The sequence below is a fragment of the Bufo bufo genome, chromosome 7 (assembly GCF_905171765.1).
Source record: "Bufo bufo chromosome 7, aBufBuf1.1, whole genome shotgun sequence".
NCBI classification, from domain to species: domain Eukaryota; kingdom Metazoa; phylum Chordata; class Amphibia; order Anura; family Bufonidae; genus Bufo; species Bufo bufo.
In genome coordinates, this window is record NC_053395.1 from 193473667 (window position 1) to 193491573 (window position 17907).

The 17907-nt window shown below is 36.3% G+C and overlaps 1 protein-coding gene across 11 annotated transcripts in view; it reads left to right on the top strand.

Moving 5' to 3' along the window:
- Positions 1 to 17907, top strand: part of LOC121009050 (sodium channel protein type 2 subunit alpha-like) — a 190344-nt gene that overhangs the window by 163647 nt on the left and 8790 nt on the right. For all 11 annotated transcript variants that reach the window (XM_040441962.1, XM_040441961.1, XM_040441963.1 and 8 more), the window contains 3 exons: positions 1861 to 2034; positions 7702 to 7824; positions 16875 to 17156. In XM_040441962.1, the coding sequence (XP_040297896.1) occupies positions 1861 to 2034; positions 7702 to 7824; positions 16875 to 17156 (579 nt within the window). The remainder of the gene's footprint in view (positions 1 to 1860; positions 2035 to 7701; positions 7825 to 16874; positions 17157 to 17907) is intronic.

Below are 17907 nucleotides of genomic sequence, written 5' to 3' on the forward strand. Positions count from 1 at the left end.
GCCCCTTTAACAGAGACCTCCACAGTGCCCGCCCCTTTAAAAGTGACTTTCAAAAAGACCGCCTCTTTAACAGTGACTTTCACAGTGACCGCCCCTTTAACAGTGACTTTCACAGTGACCGCCCCTTTAACAGTGAGACAGTGACTGCCCCTTTAACAATGACTTTTACAGTGAACACCCCTTTAACTGTGACTTTCACAGTGATCGCCCCTTTAACAGTGACTTTCACAGTGACCGCCCCTTTAACAATGACTTTCAAAGTTACCACCCCTTTAACAGTGAGTTCCACAGTGCCCGCCCCTTTAACAGAGACCTCCACAGTGCTCGCCCCTGTAAAAGTGACTTTCACAGTGACCGCCCCTTTAACAGTGACTTTCACAGTGACTGCCCCTTTAACAGTGACTTTCACAGTGACTGCCCCTTTAACAGTAGCCGCCCCTTTAACAGTGACTTTCACAGTGACCGCCCCTTTAACAGTGACTTTCACAGTGACTGCCCCTTTAACAGTGGCCCTCCCTTTTAACAGTGACTTTCACAGTGACTTTCACATGGACTGCCCCTTTAACAATGATTTCACAGTGACCTCCCATTTAACAGTGACTTTCACAGTGACCACCCCTTTAACAGTGATCGCACCTTTAACAGTGACTTTCACAGTGGCCGCCCCTTTAACAGTGACTTTCACACTGACTGCCCCTTTAACAGTGACTTTCACAGTGACTGCCCCTTTAACAGTAACCGTCCCTTTAACAGTGACTTTCACAGTGCCCACCCCTTTAATAACAGTGACCTCCACAGTGCCCGCCCATTTAATAATAGTGACCTCCACAGTGCCTCCCCCCCCTTTAAGCAGTAAAGAAAAATGGCTGGGTTGTTATGGATACCTGGAGTAAAACTGTGTTTATGGCAGTTGGGATTTGAAGAGAAAAACCTGCAGGCTTGTATTGGATAATGTGGGTCATTTTTTGGCAATATCTCAGGAACGGTACGTCCTAGAGAGCTGAGACCCAGTCTAAAACCTTCCCGGACACCTGATGTACCTGTGTGCCAAAATTGGTGAAGATCAGTCCAGTCGTTTGGCCGCGCATAAAGAACGTCCAGACAGACAGATGTCTAGACAGACAGACAGAAACTCATTTTTATATATATATAAGAGATTGTGAACATTTTAGATGTGAAATGTAATATAATGAGATATGTACAATGTATTTTCTATGATTTCTCTTTAAAGTGAAACTGATGGCAAAAAGTGAAAACTAAGCTTTTGACCAGTCAAATGGAGCTCTACAGATTCACAAACTTTTAATTACTTAAATAAAACCATTAGAAAGGTGAAATATTGTTCTTTACTAGACTGTAGATGAGGACTGTGCTGACCATGACCACCTGACCATTTAGCAGCACTGGCATTAGCAGGCAGCATAGGAAATATTATAACTGTCAAACATAGTAGTAGTATTTTATATGTAGCATGCCAAGTGGCTCCTGCCACTATTGCTCGATGGTCATGTGTTCACGGCAGCATAGGCTTTAGCCACTGCCTACTGTAGTAGAAGACTGAGGGGGATCACCAGATTGGTGGAATTTAAAGGATTGTCCAATCTATGTATGAGAACCTCCTAAGTGCCCATAAATGTGTTAAAATAATAAAACAACATATACTGTACTCACCACTGTTGAATCTGGAGACATTTTTGCACAAGTTGGACAACTACTGTAAAGAAACATTTTATGGGAGATCCAAAAGCTTTGTTTCTTCAAATTTTGTTTTTGGTGTTTACTTTAAATTATTAACTATTATGTATATGAAATATAATTTATGCAGATTACCTGAATTTAATATTGCTTTATAAATTATAGGCTTTTGAAGACATTTACATTGAACAGCGGAAAACAATTAAGACAATGCTGGAATATGCTGATAAAGTGTTCACATACATCTTTATTCTGGAGATGCTTCTGAAATGGGTGGCCTATGGGTTTGCCAAATATTTCACTAATGCCTGGTGCTGGCTGGACTTCTTGATTGTTGATGTAGGTATCAATCATATCACCATATAGCTTATTATATTAATCTGATAAACAAGTAAGGCTACTTTCACACCTGCGTTTGGTGCGGATCCGTCTGGTATCCGCACCGATAATGCAAACGCTTGTATCCGTTCAGAACGGATCCATTTGCATTACCATGAACAAAAAACAAAAACAAAAATATTATATATATTTTTTTTGTTCATGATAATGCAAACGGATCCATTTTGACTTACACTGAAAGTCAATGGGAGGCGGATCCGTTTTCAATTGCACCATATTGTGTCAGTGAAAACTGATCCGTCCCCGTTGACTTACATTGTGTGTCAGGACGGATCCGTTTGGCTCCGCTTCGTCAGACGGACATCAAAACGCTGCAAGCAGCGTTTTGGTGTCCGCCTCCAGAGCGGAATGGAGGCTGAACGGAGGCAAATTGATGCATTCTGAACGGATCCTTATCCATTTAGAATGCATTGGGGCTAAACTTATCCATTTTGGACCGCTTGTGAGAGCCCTGAAACGGATCTCACAAGCGGACCCAGAAACGCCGGTGTGAAAGTAGCCTAATAGAAATGCAAATAGGTTTTGCATATAATGTATAAATTTAGTGCCAAATAACAATCAACCTATATCTGTAAATAATTGAAAAATGATTTGAAATTTCCAGTCTAACAAAAAATTTGAAAATTATTTTATTGTTTTAATCTGACTTTCAATTTTTTGGTGTGTGTATGTGTTTGTGGTGTATTAAGATATTCATCTACTGATATCTGGAAGATATATACTAAGAAATTTATATTTAACTATTACATTATTTTTATTGATGATTACATGTGTAACAGATTGTGGAAATTTGACTATTTACACTACAGAAATTTACCTGTGACATTTCTGCTCACATGGTATATATATTTATTTTGATTTTAGGTTGTTAACCATTTGTTTAAAATTTATGTTTCTCTGCTATTTTTGTTGGTATTATATCTATTTTTTGTAAGCCAACACCCCACTCTCTTTTGCATACCAATAAACAGGTACCATAGTACAGCAGTCCGTCAACCACTTTAAAAATGTAATTTTGCTTATGACATATGACAAATAGATACTATAGGGGTCATTTACTAAGCTGAAATAAGCCTTAATTAGGCGTATTTCAGGTGCAGATGGCGGCGCAACGGTTAGTTACGCCACTATCTGTGTCTTCGCCCCACTGACGCCAATTCTAAAATTGTGGGCATAGCATGGGCAGGGAAGGGGACGGAATGGCAGGCCTGTCTCATTTACTATTTTCTATGACTTTTTGCTTTGAAGCTGTCTTACATATAGAACTGGCACTGGATGCACCAAAGTTATGGAGAGGCCTGCGCCTCTTCATTACTCCGGGCATCCTCCACCAGCGATGGGCATTTATTAAGACCGGCATTTAAAACGCCGTTCTTAATAAATGTTCCCCTATGTGACTTCAATTTACGCAAGATAAATCCTTTTACTTTGGATTTGGGCTACATCTACAGGGTGGGCCATTTATTTGGATACACCCTAATAAAATGGGAATGGTTGGTGATATTAACTTCCTGTTTGTGGCACATTAGTATATGTGAGGGGGGAAACTTTTCAAGATGGGTGGTGACCATGGCGGCCATTTTGAAGTCGGCCATTTTGAATCCAACTTTTGGTTTTTCAATAGGAAGAGGGTCATGTGACACATCAAACTTATTGGGAATTTCACAAGAAAAACAATGGTGTGCTTGGTTTTAATGTAACTTTATTCTTTCATGAGTTATTTACAAGTTTCTGACCACTTATAAAATGTGTTCAATGTGCTGCCCATTGTGTTGGATTGTCAATGCAACCCTCTTCTCCCACTCTTCACACACTGATAGCAACACCGCAGGAGAAATGCTAGCACAGGCTTCCAGTATCCGTAGTTTCAGTTGCTGCACATCTCGTATCTTCACAGCATAGACAATTGCCTTCAGATGACCCCAAAGATAAAAGTCTAAGGGGGTCAGATCGGAGGACCTTGGGGGCCATTCAACTGTCCCACGACGACCAATCCACTTTCCAGGAAACTATTCATCTAGGAATGCTCGGACCCATAATGTGGTGGTTCACCATCTTGCTGGAAAAACTCAGGGAACGTGCCAGCTTCAGTGCATAAAGAGGGAAACACATCATCATGTAGCAATTTCGCATATCCAGTGGCCTTGAGGTTTCCATTGATGAAGAATGGCCTCACTATCTTTTGTACCCCATATACCACACCATACCATCAATTTTTTTGTTCCAACAGTCTAGGAGGGATCTATCCAATGTGGGTTAGTTTCAGACCAATAGCGGTGGTTTTGTTTGTTAACTTCACCATTCACATAAAAGTTTGCCTCATCACTGAACAAAATCTTCTGCGTAAACTGAGGGTCCTGTGGGGTCCAATTTTTGTTTTGCCCATTCTGCAAATTCAGTGCGCCGATCTGGGTCATCCTCGTTGAGATGCTGCAGTAGCTGGAGTTTGTAAGGGTGCCATTTGTGAGTAGCTAATATCCGCCGAAGGGATGTTCGACTAATGCCACTCTCCAGTGACATGCGGCGAGTGCTACGCTGTGGGCTCTTGCTGAATGAAGCTAGGACAGCCACTGATGTTTCTATATTAGAGACAGATTTCATGCCTCCACATTTTGGCAAATCCAACACTGAACCAGTTTCACAGAACTTAGCAAGCAGTTTGCTAACTGTAGCATGGGAGATGGGTGGTCTCGTAGGGTGTCTTGCATTGAAATCTGCTGCAATGACCCGGTTACTGCGTTCACCAGACATCAACACAATTTCTATCCGCTCCTCACGTGTTAACCTCGGCGACATGTCAATGGCTGTAAACAAAGAGAAACTTGTAAATAACTCATGAAAGAATAAAGTTACGTTAAAACCAAGCACACCATTGTTTTTCGTGTGAAATTTCCAATAAGTTTTGAAAAAACAAAAGTTGGATTCAAAATCGCCGACTTCAAAATGGCCGCCATGGTCACCACCCATCTTGAAAATTTTCCCCCCTCACATATACTAATTTTCCACAAACAGGAAGTTAATATCACCAACCATTCCCATTTTATTAAGGTGTATCCATATAAATAGCCCACCCTGTACTATTCTTTATTGATCCAGATATTGATAACTACAAAAGTACTCTCTCACTTCCAAAAACAAAGGTGCAAAAATTGTCTCGAAGAGGTTTTCTCAGATTTAACATTGATGTCTTTAGAATAGGCCATCAAAGTATGATTAGTGGGGGGTCTCATTACCAGGCCTCAAACCAATCAACAGAAAGAAGAGGCAACTATGATGGCTAGCACATGTGTACTGAATAGGCAGAGAAGAATAAACTGTTGCAAGACTACTAGACAGTGGTTTACCTCCCTGAGAACAAAATCCAACTTCCTAATCCTTATCGCTTCCAAGATCTGCCATCTGAGGAGATTTGAGAGGTCTTCACACACATTAGATGGTCATCTGATCTCACTGAAAATGTCTGATTTATGAACATTTAATGTGTGTGACCAGTTTTCCCTGCGATACCTCTTACAGGTTGTGCCTACGTCTGGTACTTTGTCTCAGCTCTGTTTACTTAAATAGGTTAAGCCACAATAACAGATATAGCCACATATGTTTGGATGTTGATGTGTTACGGATTACATTGTCTAGTAGATTTGGTCCATCTATGTTTGATTTATTAGACTTAGAAATTATAACAAGTTTTGTGGGATTAAAGCTCTGTCAAGAAAAGATAAAATTGTTTTCTGTTGAAAAAAACAAAAAAAAAAAACAGAAAATTTTAAGATACATCAGGCATTCCCCCCCATTGCATCAACAGTACATGGTAAGTACTGTCACTAATAACACATACTTTTTCATCAAGGCTATATGAAGAAGACTGAAGGGTAATCAGAAACATTAAGTTTGAGCGCCAGTTGCAAAGGAATCAATGGTGCTAAAATTTTTCAGTAGCGGGTATGTTAATCAGCTGCATTATTGCCCCTATAACATTGTATGCAAGCACTGGTTGAATATATCATTACTATTTTAATTTATAATGGCAATGTTTAAAAAAAAAATTATAATAATTAATCATGACCAAATAAGAAAATAAGTTAATATCAAGAAGTTACGATTAATTATGGCAGAATATATTTGGTTTTTCAAATTAATTTATGTAAAAACTATTAGCTGCACATTCGATCACTGCTTGCAGTATGATTCTAATGAAAGGAACTATGAGAGTGGCGTGATTTTGTTTAAAGTGTGTGTTTTTGTGGTGCTCATCATTTATTTTAATTTTTATGATTTTTGCTTTATGATTTGTGTTCCATTTGTGAAACCAAATCTTTCATTAGAATTGAAATATTTTTTCATGTGAAAACACACAATTTAAAGTACATTTTTATTTTTAAAATAACATTGTCTTTATATCATTATATTCTAATTCATGCTGCTTGCTTTCATTGCCTTTGTTAGTTAGTTAGTTTATCTTTTCCCAATAAATATTTCTTGAATATTTTTCCCGCTATCTTAGAATCTCTTGGAGTCAAAAATGAAACCATATTTCTTACGCATTATTGATTTTAAAGATTGTAATTTTCTAGCTCTCAAGGACAGTTTTTTTCCCTTCAATAATTTCTTTTTCTTAGTGTTTTTTATACAAAAGATATAGATTTAGTAGCATATTAATATATCACATATTTATTGTATTCAGGTTTTCTGCTTCTATTCTAGTTACATTCATTAAGCAGCAATAATGTATAAATTAATGAATAAATTAAATGAATGTAATGGTATTAAATTAATTCTGATTATGAAATATATCTGAGAAACATCATAAACAATGTTTTTCAAAAATAGCTTTCCGCAGAATATTTAACGCTTATAAAAACAACTTAACATATATAAAAATAGAGGGCTGTCAAAGATACCTTATTGATTTAACTTACAAATTAAAAAATCATATATTTGAAGTTTGGGGTATTGTACCAATACACAACATTCAAAGTAAAACTTGTATTTAAATTAATATATTCTGGGTTCCCAATTTTTTTTTATAAGGCATTTGCTGTTTTATCCAGTTTTTACAAACATTTTTAGTCTAATCTTTGAAGCAAAATCTAGTATAAGTCAAAAGAATATACCACATAAAATTAATAAAAAAATATTATTCAGGCCAACTTTAACAGTAATCAATAAGGCCATGATTAATAATTCCATTAATTCTGAACAGATTTCTGTCATATCTCTTTTGGCGGTCGCCTTCGGGTATGATCAACTAGTCGCTATTAAGTCTCTAAGGACCTTGAGAGCATTGAGGCCTCTTCGTGCATTATCAAGATTTGAAGGCATAAGGGTAAGACTTAAGTATACAGATAGGGACGCTCTTATTATTTTTTCTATAGGTTCATGTTTTAGTGTGCTCAGGACGGACTCGAAATGATGGTAAGTATACTAATGTTCATTTTACCTACAGGCGGGCTGTAATTTTCACAATATTTCAATTTTTTGAAGATTTTAGGTGTGAGACGCAGAAGATTTACAACATCAGCTTCTACATAAGCCATTGGTTTATGACGCACTGAGTGATTTAAGATTTGGGAAAACCAATGAGATTATTACTTTTGTGTTTTTGTATAGGTATCTTTGGTTAGCTTAATAGCTAATGCCTTGGGCTACTCAGAATTAGGGGCTATTAAGTCCCTTAGGACACTAAGGGCATTGAGACCTCTGAGGGCCTTGTCACGGTTTGAAGGGATGAGGGTAAGATGACCTTAAAGAGCTTGAAATTAATGCATGCATAGAAATAAATCATGCATGTGAGAACAAGCACAAGGAATGATAAATCCATGCAGAGATGCTGCAATAATCTCATAAGTACTGTTTGCCATTAACAGATATTGGATAGGATGCTTCAACACATTGCAAAAGTCATATGCTACTACATGTATCAGCTTTGCTCATAATTGAGTCTATTCAACAGAAATAGTACTAATTTCTTTCCTCAAAGACACAATTTATGTTAAATCTAGTTGCTCCCACAAAAAAGACAATATATTTTTTACTATAGATCTCAATGTTTCATCCATGATGACAACTACTTTGTTCTTTTTGAGAAAGGTTGTCACATCTCTTTTCTTTTTGTGGTATGTATATATATACACATATATATATATATATATATATATATATATATATATATATATAACTCCACACAAAAGAGTTCCTTAACATTTTGTTAAAGGGATGTTTTGGAATTCTGATCTGAAATATCATTTTAGGGCATTCCATATCTATATGTATCAGACTGTTGGAAATCCAATTACTGGGACTCCCAGAGATCCTGAGAATGGAATTTTCTGGTCTGTGTCCTGTGAGGAGAAGTGGCTATATACCCAACTGTTTTCATATCACCCATGCACTTCATTGAATATTGACGGTGCATGTGGGTCATAAGGTATAACCATTCTCTGTATCAGTAGGTTTCCGGCAGATATGGTATCAGTTCTTTGTAAAAAATAAATAAATAAAAATAATGTTTCATTTGATAGAAAAAGTGAGCAATTCACGTACTTTACATATCTACGGTAGTTACTTCTAAATTATTTATTTTTGTTTTGAGCAGAAAGTTGTAAAATGGGAAAATGGCAGGTATATATTACCCAATTGTGGTTAAATATTATACTAAAACAATTCGCAGCATGGATAGCAGAACTATCAAGGTACAATTTCAAGAAAAAAATAACATTGAACATAAAGAATTAACCGTGAATTTTAGTTATTTTTAAAAGCTCTGATGAATATTAGTTTGCTGTATTAATATAACTTTACAATAGGTAGATAGCTACGATGAGCTGATAACATATAAAAACCTGTTACATAGTAATTAATTCCCAGGATAATATTGGCAAAACATAAAGTCATTTACGGATTCCTATAAGGACATTTGATTATGCTCATACAAGAATTAGTGGATATACTAAACTTCGTGAGCCATACATTCTGGTAAATTGCAGAACATACAGTTGCTGTAACAATAGATTGCAGGTTCCATATCTTGAAACATTTCTGTTTAATAGACCCTTTAATTCAATATCTAAGTCTTCCAGCTATCAGAAAATAACTGTATTTCATCCGAAGCATGGATACATTGTTGATGTTCACCTGAATGGCTCCTAAATATTTTATATGAAATATTCCTAAACCACTGTCTGTCGCCATATCATATGTGGTGAGTCACTGTTGGTATAATTTAAAACTGATCAGCTAGATATTCATTTCACTGTCAGGTCAAAAAAAATATAAATGTTTATATTCTCCATAAATATCAAATGAGTAACACACAAAGTCACAAAAAACAGAAGACTATAGGCTGACATAGTATTAAAGCCGATCAGTCGCCTAAGGGATCAAAAAAATGAAACAATCCAGCAATCGCATCAGCAATATGCCAGACCAAACTGGCCAAGTCTATGTTTTATTTAAAGAGGACCTGTCACCACTCCTGACATGCCTGTTTTAATAGCTTCATGCATTCCCCATGTAATTACAATTCTGGAGCATCTATTCTTATGACTCTACGTTGTGCCATTCCTTTATTATTTCTACTAGAAGCTATGAATGAATTGCTATTAGCCTTCAGTAAGGGTACAGAGGGGAGATATCCAATTGGGTGTGTGTACCTGCACAGTCTGAAAATGGCAGCACTGATTGGATAGATTGAGCCTGTGCAGGGACACGCCCCCAACTAGTTACCAACCCTTTGTACCCTTACTGCAGACTGCTAGCAATTCATTCATAACTTCTAGTAGAAATAATAAAGGAATGGTATAGCATAGAGCCATAAGAATAGATGCTCCAGAATTGTTATTACACAGGGGAATGCATGAAGCTATTAAAACGGGCATGTCAGGAGTAGTGAAAGGTCCTCTTTAACCTGGCTCACTGGTCTTTGAAAAAAATGATCAATGATTGGCCAAATTTGGCTGATCACGACATTCAAATAGTCAGTCAAAATTTTACAACCTGGCCAATCACATTTTCAGCCATTGTGAACAGTAGTTAAAAAAGATTGGTGGTTAATGTTGATCACTATGTTTGTCAGATGACTATGGTACTTACCTACTGTATATAGTCTCTTTTGATATTCTGCACCATTTTCTATATTTTATAAGGTATGTCCAAGTCTTTTGCAGTTCACACAGAGGTCCTCTCCATAAAATGGCTGCTGATTAAGGGTCATCTGACAAGGCAAGTCATAGTCTCCTCCATTCAAATACATAGCACCTGCCTTCTGCACTTTCACTATTGGGAGTTTAGTGTAGATGCAGTGTGTTTGAATGGAGGTTCTGAGTGATGTGTCTGGTCACTTGGCCCTTTATCAGGGCCATCTTATGAACAGGACATGTATGTGGGCAGAACTGACTGAAGATTTGCCCAAGAAGGGGACATAGTTTATAAAATATAGAGGATAGTGTAGAATATCAACAAAGACTATTAGTGTCATATAGTCATCTTACATACACATTGGTCAACAGTAAACAGAAGGTGACTAACCCCTTTACCACTGAGTTTTTAAAAGATGGTTGGCCAAGATGGCTGAAATCAGCCATTTTGTCAGAGTTTTATTTAATTTGGTTTGAGCACCTTAGGAATATAAATGCAATATTGGAAGACATTGGCATGTTATGTATTGTCATGTGATTATTATCTGAAGCCATGAGTTGTGGTGGCTATTCATAGTCACACCATGGAAAACAATTGCTTTTTACTGAGACATTTTATGAAGCCCAATTAAAATAATATATTAAATAATTTGGATACAAAAATGGTGTTGTACTACAAGACTTGGCAGAAGTAATTAAAAGATTTAAAAGATTTAAAAATATATATATAAATTACAAGTATTTTTTTAATTTTTTTAGCCCATTGGGCCATTACAACAGCACCATGTAAGGGTGTTTTCTTTTATGTTTTTATGATATTGATATATTGCATATTGATTTTATCATGAATGTTAATTATACTATACAACTATGCAATAAATAGTAGTATAATAGATACATTTATTTTTAACATTAATCTATATTTAAGATTTTTATGTTTTAATATTTTTTTTTTACTTTTAGGCATCATTCATTAATTATAAAAATACATATGACAGTTAAACTAATAAAAATATTTTATCAATATAATTATGATTTTTATTATTATTACAACCAGTAAAAATAGTAGCAGTATTTTATTATAAATAAAACAAAAAATCTTCGTTCAGTCACTGACAAAATTACATATAAAGTTATTTCTTGAAGATCTTTAATTTTAGGGCATAATAATTAGATCTACAGGTAAAAGGAGAAAACAATTAATTGATAAAACTGCCTATATCTTTCAGTTACTATAGATTTTAATGTATAACATAAGCGGACTGCTACAAATCAAAGGGTATTTAATTTAATATGTTATGTATAATTGTTTTTGTTCTGTAATTTGATATAAATATGTTCTCTAAGTGCAGCAAAAGTCTCCATTGATTTAATCAACAATATTTCAATGCATGCATTTAATAAAAAAACACGTAAGCATGTTACACGCTGCCTGACTTTTAAGAAAACAGACAACTCAACTTTAAAGAAAGAAAGTTAAAGTTGAACTGTCGAATATGCATGCTCACTTAACTGCTTTCAAAATGAAATTGTATTTCAAACTTCCAGTCCATTTGAAAATCCAATCACAATATTTATTTCACCAATTTTCATATGACTAATACATTGTGACTACAGCATTTTCTGTACAAAGGAGTTGTCAGTGTGTAACAAGACACTTGTTATTTTGTTGAATTACATGGATGTTTTCTTGTGATAAATTGGTACATCCAACAGATAATTTGGTACCACTCTTGTGTAGCGATGGATTCTCTAAGCCTTAATCATAAGGATTATGCATTCTTCACCATATGCCTCTCGCAAGAAGGGATGGACTTGATCGCAGTGAATCACCAGGTTACTCTCACCTGGAGTAGTCTTGGATTGATGGTGGCGATGTACCAGTAACAAATATACTACAGTAACATTGCTGTATTTTCACCATAGGTGATGGCCCTCGCAACATTTAAGGATCTCTCAGATTCAAATATATAATTTGTTCTAATCAGAATTAGAAAGCCAATATTCTGTTGGTTTTGGTGGAAAATTATACTACAACAGAGATTGGTTTAGAGTTAATAGAGGGGAATCTTGTGTTCTGGATCTTCATTTATAGTGATGAGCGGCAGGGGTCATATTCGAATTTGCGATATTTCGCAAATATTTTTTAGAATATTCAGCGAATATTCGCGAATGCGAATATTCGCTATATTCTACTATTTTTTTAATCGAAAAATCGACAAGGTAATGATCGCGTAATATGCAAATTTTGTAATGCGAATTTTCGTAATGCTCATTTTTCAATTGCCGAGCAAAAACATGATTCCTCCCTGCTTCTTGCTTGTGGGCCAATGAGTCATAGCACTATATCGAATATATTAGTTTTTTCGAATATTCGTAATATTCTAAAGCAAGAATATATAGCAATACAGCAAATATTCGAAAAAAATAGAATATAGAGCAATTTTGCTAATATAGTGCTATAATCTTTTTTTAATAGTTGAAATTTTTTTCCAATCTGAACTTCAGATGAGAAAAAAATTACAACTATTAGACAAAGAAGATTATAGCACTATATTAGCTAAATTGCTCTATATTAGTTTTTTCGAATATTCGCTATATTGCTATATATTCTTGTTTTAGAACATTACGAATATTCGAAAAAACTAATATATTCGATATAGTGCTATATATTAGTTTTTTTGAATATTCATCATTTTTCCCATTTAAAGTCATGATTCCTCCCTGCTTCTTGCTTGTGGGCCAATAAGTCATTGATGTATAGCAAACATGTAGGGACCAACACCAACAACAGCCCAGACATGTAACAACCAACAAAACGCTACACACACCGAGAACATAAAACCACACCACACATACAACAAGTGAGGGTAAAGGCACAAGGAGGGTACAAAAGGGAGAAACTGGGAAGACCTTGAAGACCACAAGTGTGGCCCTCACTGGACAGATGGTAAAGCCAAGAGCAGTGAACCACCAGCACACACCAAGCCTGGACACTGAGCTACAGGCTTACAGCAGAAGCTAAATAGCCCAAAGCGACCACACCCAATCAGGGAGTTAACCCTTACAGCACCAGACAGGGGAAGGCTACAACTTAAAGGGGAAGTGCACACACCAGCCACCACGTTGCCACCGGCAACCGCAAGCATGGCACAAGTGTTACGGCGCACACAGCAAAGGCCGTGACACTCCCACCCCTCAAAAGCCCCCCCAACTGAAAAAGGGGAAACTAAACGGAACACCCAATCAACAACAGGGGGAGGGGGGAAAAAATGTAGCAGAATCAGCGTCAGTGCAAGGGAGTCTCCCCAGAACTGCTGCCAGCCCCTGGAGCAACACACAGTAACCAGGGCGCCAGCCACCAAACAGCATGGAAAAACCGCACTGATCACTGCGTCCACCTCAGACACGGTTCACACCAAGTCGCTGCCAGCATGCATCCCCAACCAGCATACACCAAAGCCAGTTCAACAAGGAATGCAGCCAGCCACCACAACACAAGCGACAGAACCACTGAGACATGGACGAGGGGAGACCCAAACACAAGTGACGGTTCACACCAACTGCAACCATTGTTACAGAGAACCGCACTGTTAACAGGATTCCCCTTTCACCCTCCCTCCGAGGATAAGCATGTGCGCCAGAAAATGGCAGGCAACACATGCTGTGCCCTCTTCCGAAGGCGCCAAGCAAGGAGCCTCTGTGGTCATACTGTCACAGTGGGGAGTGGGGGAAACCCCCCACCGTATAATAGGATCTGCTACTAGGCCAGACTACAGTAAAGGGAGCAGGCCACAACCTACAGCCGCCCTAATCCTGACCCTGATCTCCTGACGGCATGAGCGAACCCTGAAGGTGGTTGGGCTCATGCACTAGAACCTGGATCCTGCTGACCCTGACGGTCCCTGGCATAGAGGTCAGGAATAGGAGACAACCGGTTCTTCAGGGAATCAGACAAACCGGAGTCTCCAGCTGCCTAGTAACAGGTGGAGGGAAAAGACCATATGCAGCAACTGAATCGGCAGGTAAGAACACCGGAAAACTCACGACTGGAACACACCAAGCCTGAAGGAACACTGAGCTACAGGCTTCTAGCAGAAGCTAAATAGCCCAAAGCGACCACACCCAATCAGGGGGTTAACTCTTACAGCACCAGATGGGGAAGGCTACAACTTAAAGGGGAAGTGCACACACCAGCCACCACGTTGCCACCAGCAACCGCAAGCATGGCACAAGTGTCATGGCGCACACAGCAAAAGCCGTGACAGACCCACTAAATAAAATAAAAAATATCAACGTTAGCAAAAATAGTAAAATTTTAAAATTTAATCAGTTATCCTAAAAGAACAAAAAATTTCCCTCTTGAACATCATGTAACAGTATATATAATATATATGTTATAATTTGAGTAAGCACATTGAAATTTTGATCTTTCATTTATTCTGGGCTATGGCTAGTTATATAGACTAGAGCTGAATCTGCAAGGACCTATTAAGTAATGTTACATCTAGTATTGGTTTGTGCACCTTCATCAGGTATAGGTATCAAACACATCCTTAACATCTTAGACTTGAATAAATTAGGATATTTTGTTTTCTCTTCCTCAGATTCAAGAGTTTGGATCTAAAGTCTGTAGAATTATAAATTCAGTTTTGTGTTATAATACAGGCTGTAAATCAGAATGATTAAAATAAAACAAATGTACTTACAAAGTCTTTTTTTTAAACTTTTTGTGAATATATAACTCTAGATATAAAATGTAAAAATGTGTACAGTGATGGATTGAGTATAATGGGATTTTTCAATATATTTTATGGAGAAAGAGGAAAAAAACATACAAGCAATAAAATACTTTGCCATGTATGCATCACATAAATCAAGTACAGAGCATACATTTAGAAAGTATACACATCACAGTATATAGTAGTATTTAAAAAGAAAAAGTCTCCTCTCCTTAGGTTTTACAGTATCTTACATTTATTCTGGACTCATCGACAACCCCATAGAACCCACCAACCCTACCACTGGCCCATTAAGGAGGGGGGGGATACACATAAAAAGTTATTTTTCATAATTTCATTTAAATGAAAAAGCGGCACATTTGCAGGTCATTGCTTGCAGGTTTGTAATATGCATCAAACATAATGGCAAATTAAGCTTCTTATTATTAAAATATAGTTTAAAAATTCTGTTAATTCAATACATGCATATAGAATGTATATTATTACGTGTCTGAACAGGCATATTCTCATTTAAACTAAAAATACAATTCAGTACATGTTTATATAATTTATATTTCTAAGAGTCTGATATTATTCACATTTTAACTGCTGTATTTTCATGATGCTCCTCTTCAGTGAATTCTATAGCATCTACTGGGTTGAAGAAAAATAATAATTTTTCCATCATAAACATAGGGCCTATTACAAATAGGCATTATTGCGTGAACTGCTTTGTTTAAAATACATTTTGGGCTTTGTTACATTTCATTTAGCTTAAGTCTGATGGTTTTATATGCAGTATACCAGCATGGAATTCTGTGATTTCCTCTCAATAAAATACATATCGTCAGATCTTACAATGTCACAGTAAGTATTCCACATCATTCCTGTACATATACAGTACTTCTCCATAGTAAATAGTATGAAACTCTACTATGCTTAAATACTGTACATGGACACTCTATATTAGCGTCACATCCTCAACATAGATAAACCATCCAACTATAATGTTTATTAATATAGATGTTAGATTACCCATAGACGTTTTTGCTCTTGATTTGGATTTATGTAAAAAAAATATCTTTTTCAAAATTGAATTTTAAATAAAGAACATCAATCCCAATACAGATGTGGAAATAAAAATAATCAAATAATTTGACTAAAATTTTGAAATTAAATCTAGACAGTATATGGTTGAAGACTGAAGTTTGAAATTGGGCACAGTGAAATACCAACCAAATGGAAATTGTTCTATTTGCTAAGAATGTTTCCATGCACAGAATGGAATAATAGTCTTAGCGAATATATCATTGCTGCTTGCCTAGCTCCAAATACATCATTAGTGGCTACTAGTTCAATGGTTTGCGAATGAATCATGTTAAAAATTTGCTTGCACTAGGACGTTTGATCATCTAACATTTTATCACCTGCATGTTTATCTAATTGCTTAAGCTATTATTCCATTTATAGAGAATTTAGTCCATTGCATCATGTTATTATAGTACCATATGTAAAAGCACAGTTTATATATTTAATGATGACCTCATCATGTTTTTCATTTTTTGTTTTAAAAAGATATTTGATATTTTACATCTATTGTTTACTTTTATTTTGTTTTCAAGTCTTGTGTTAAAAAGGTCAGTTTTGCAAAATCTTGTCTAATTTCTAAAAAAAATATCATTATGAACAATTAAAATACATGTTTATTTTACCAAATTTCATTTTCATTACAGCCATTCCCTGCCTTTTCCCCTTTCTGTGAGTTATTTAGGTGTAATTTATTTTGTACATGTTGCTTGTGCTTCATTTCATCATTTTACCTTGTCATCTTATTTTAATTTTTTATTATTTTTTTCTGGCCTATTAATTTAAAGCAACTGATGATAAGTGATACTAATATCAATTTCCCTTCTCAATTCTGTACTAGGTGGTTGTTAATGCCCTTATAGGCGCAATTCCTTCCATCATGAACGTCCTGCTGGTTTGTCTAATTTTTTGGCTAATTTTCAGTATTATGGGAGTGAACATGTTTTCCGGAAAATATGGCTACTGTTTAAATGTCACTGCAGACGAATACTTTTCAGTTGACATAGTTAATAATAAAACAGACTGTTTAACACTTATAGCCCAAAATGAGTCTGCGAGATGGAAAAATGTCAAAGTGAACTTTGACAATGTTGGCTTTGGTTACCTGTCATTGCTTCAAGTGGTAAGCATTTCTTTTTTTTTAATCTAATTTAACATTGTATTGCAAAATCTAACAAAAATTGTCTTTGATAGATGAGACTATAGATTTTAAATGAAATGAGACTATATATATATATATATATATATATATACACATATATATATATATATATACAGTATAGGTTAGCTCCAGACTAGCGTTAGAGATTCCTGCCAAAATCTCTGATGCTAATCTGAAACTAGCCTTAGTCGAGGAACAAACTGCTAGAATTCACTGCATCAGGTGTATATGCTGGATTTTAGCTAGACAAAAAATTAATAAAAATCGACATTTTTGGTCAGGCTAAAAGCCAGCAGGCTCTTTCCCGCAGGATCATCCCATTACAGTGAACGAGGCATATATGCCAGAAAGCAGTTGGATCCTGCCAGATCCCATTACAATAAATGGAGATCCGATGATGCATGGTGGTTTCTGGCTACGCCATATCTGGCAGTTTGTTTTCCACTGGAATGGACTGTCGGAGTTCACAGTTCACACCCAGTCTTAGTCCCCCTTATCTTTCTTTGCATTTCCTTATTTCTCCTTGGAATTATCCAAGTCATGCCTCAAGGCCTCTTAGAAGGTTGAACGTTGACTTATAATAGCTGCCTTACATCTGGTAGCATTAGAGGCAGAGCTAGTTAAGAGCTCATTTTCATACCTTCCTTCCAGAATTACAGAGGAACATTGCCTGGCCTATAAGACTCCACGCGCTGTTTAAGGCGTTTTCCAT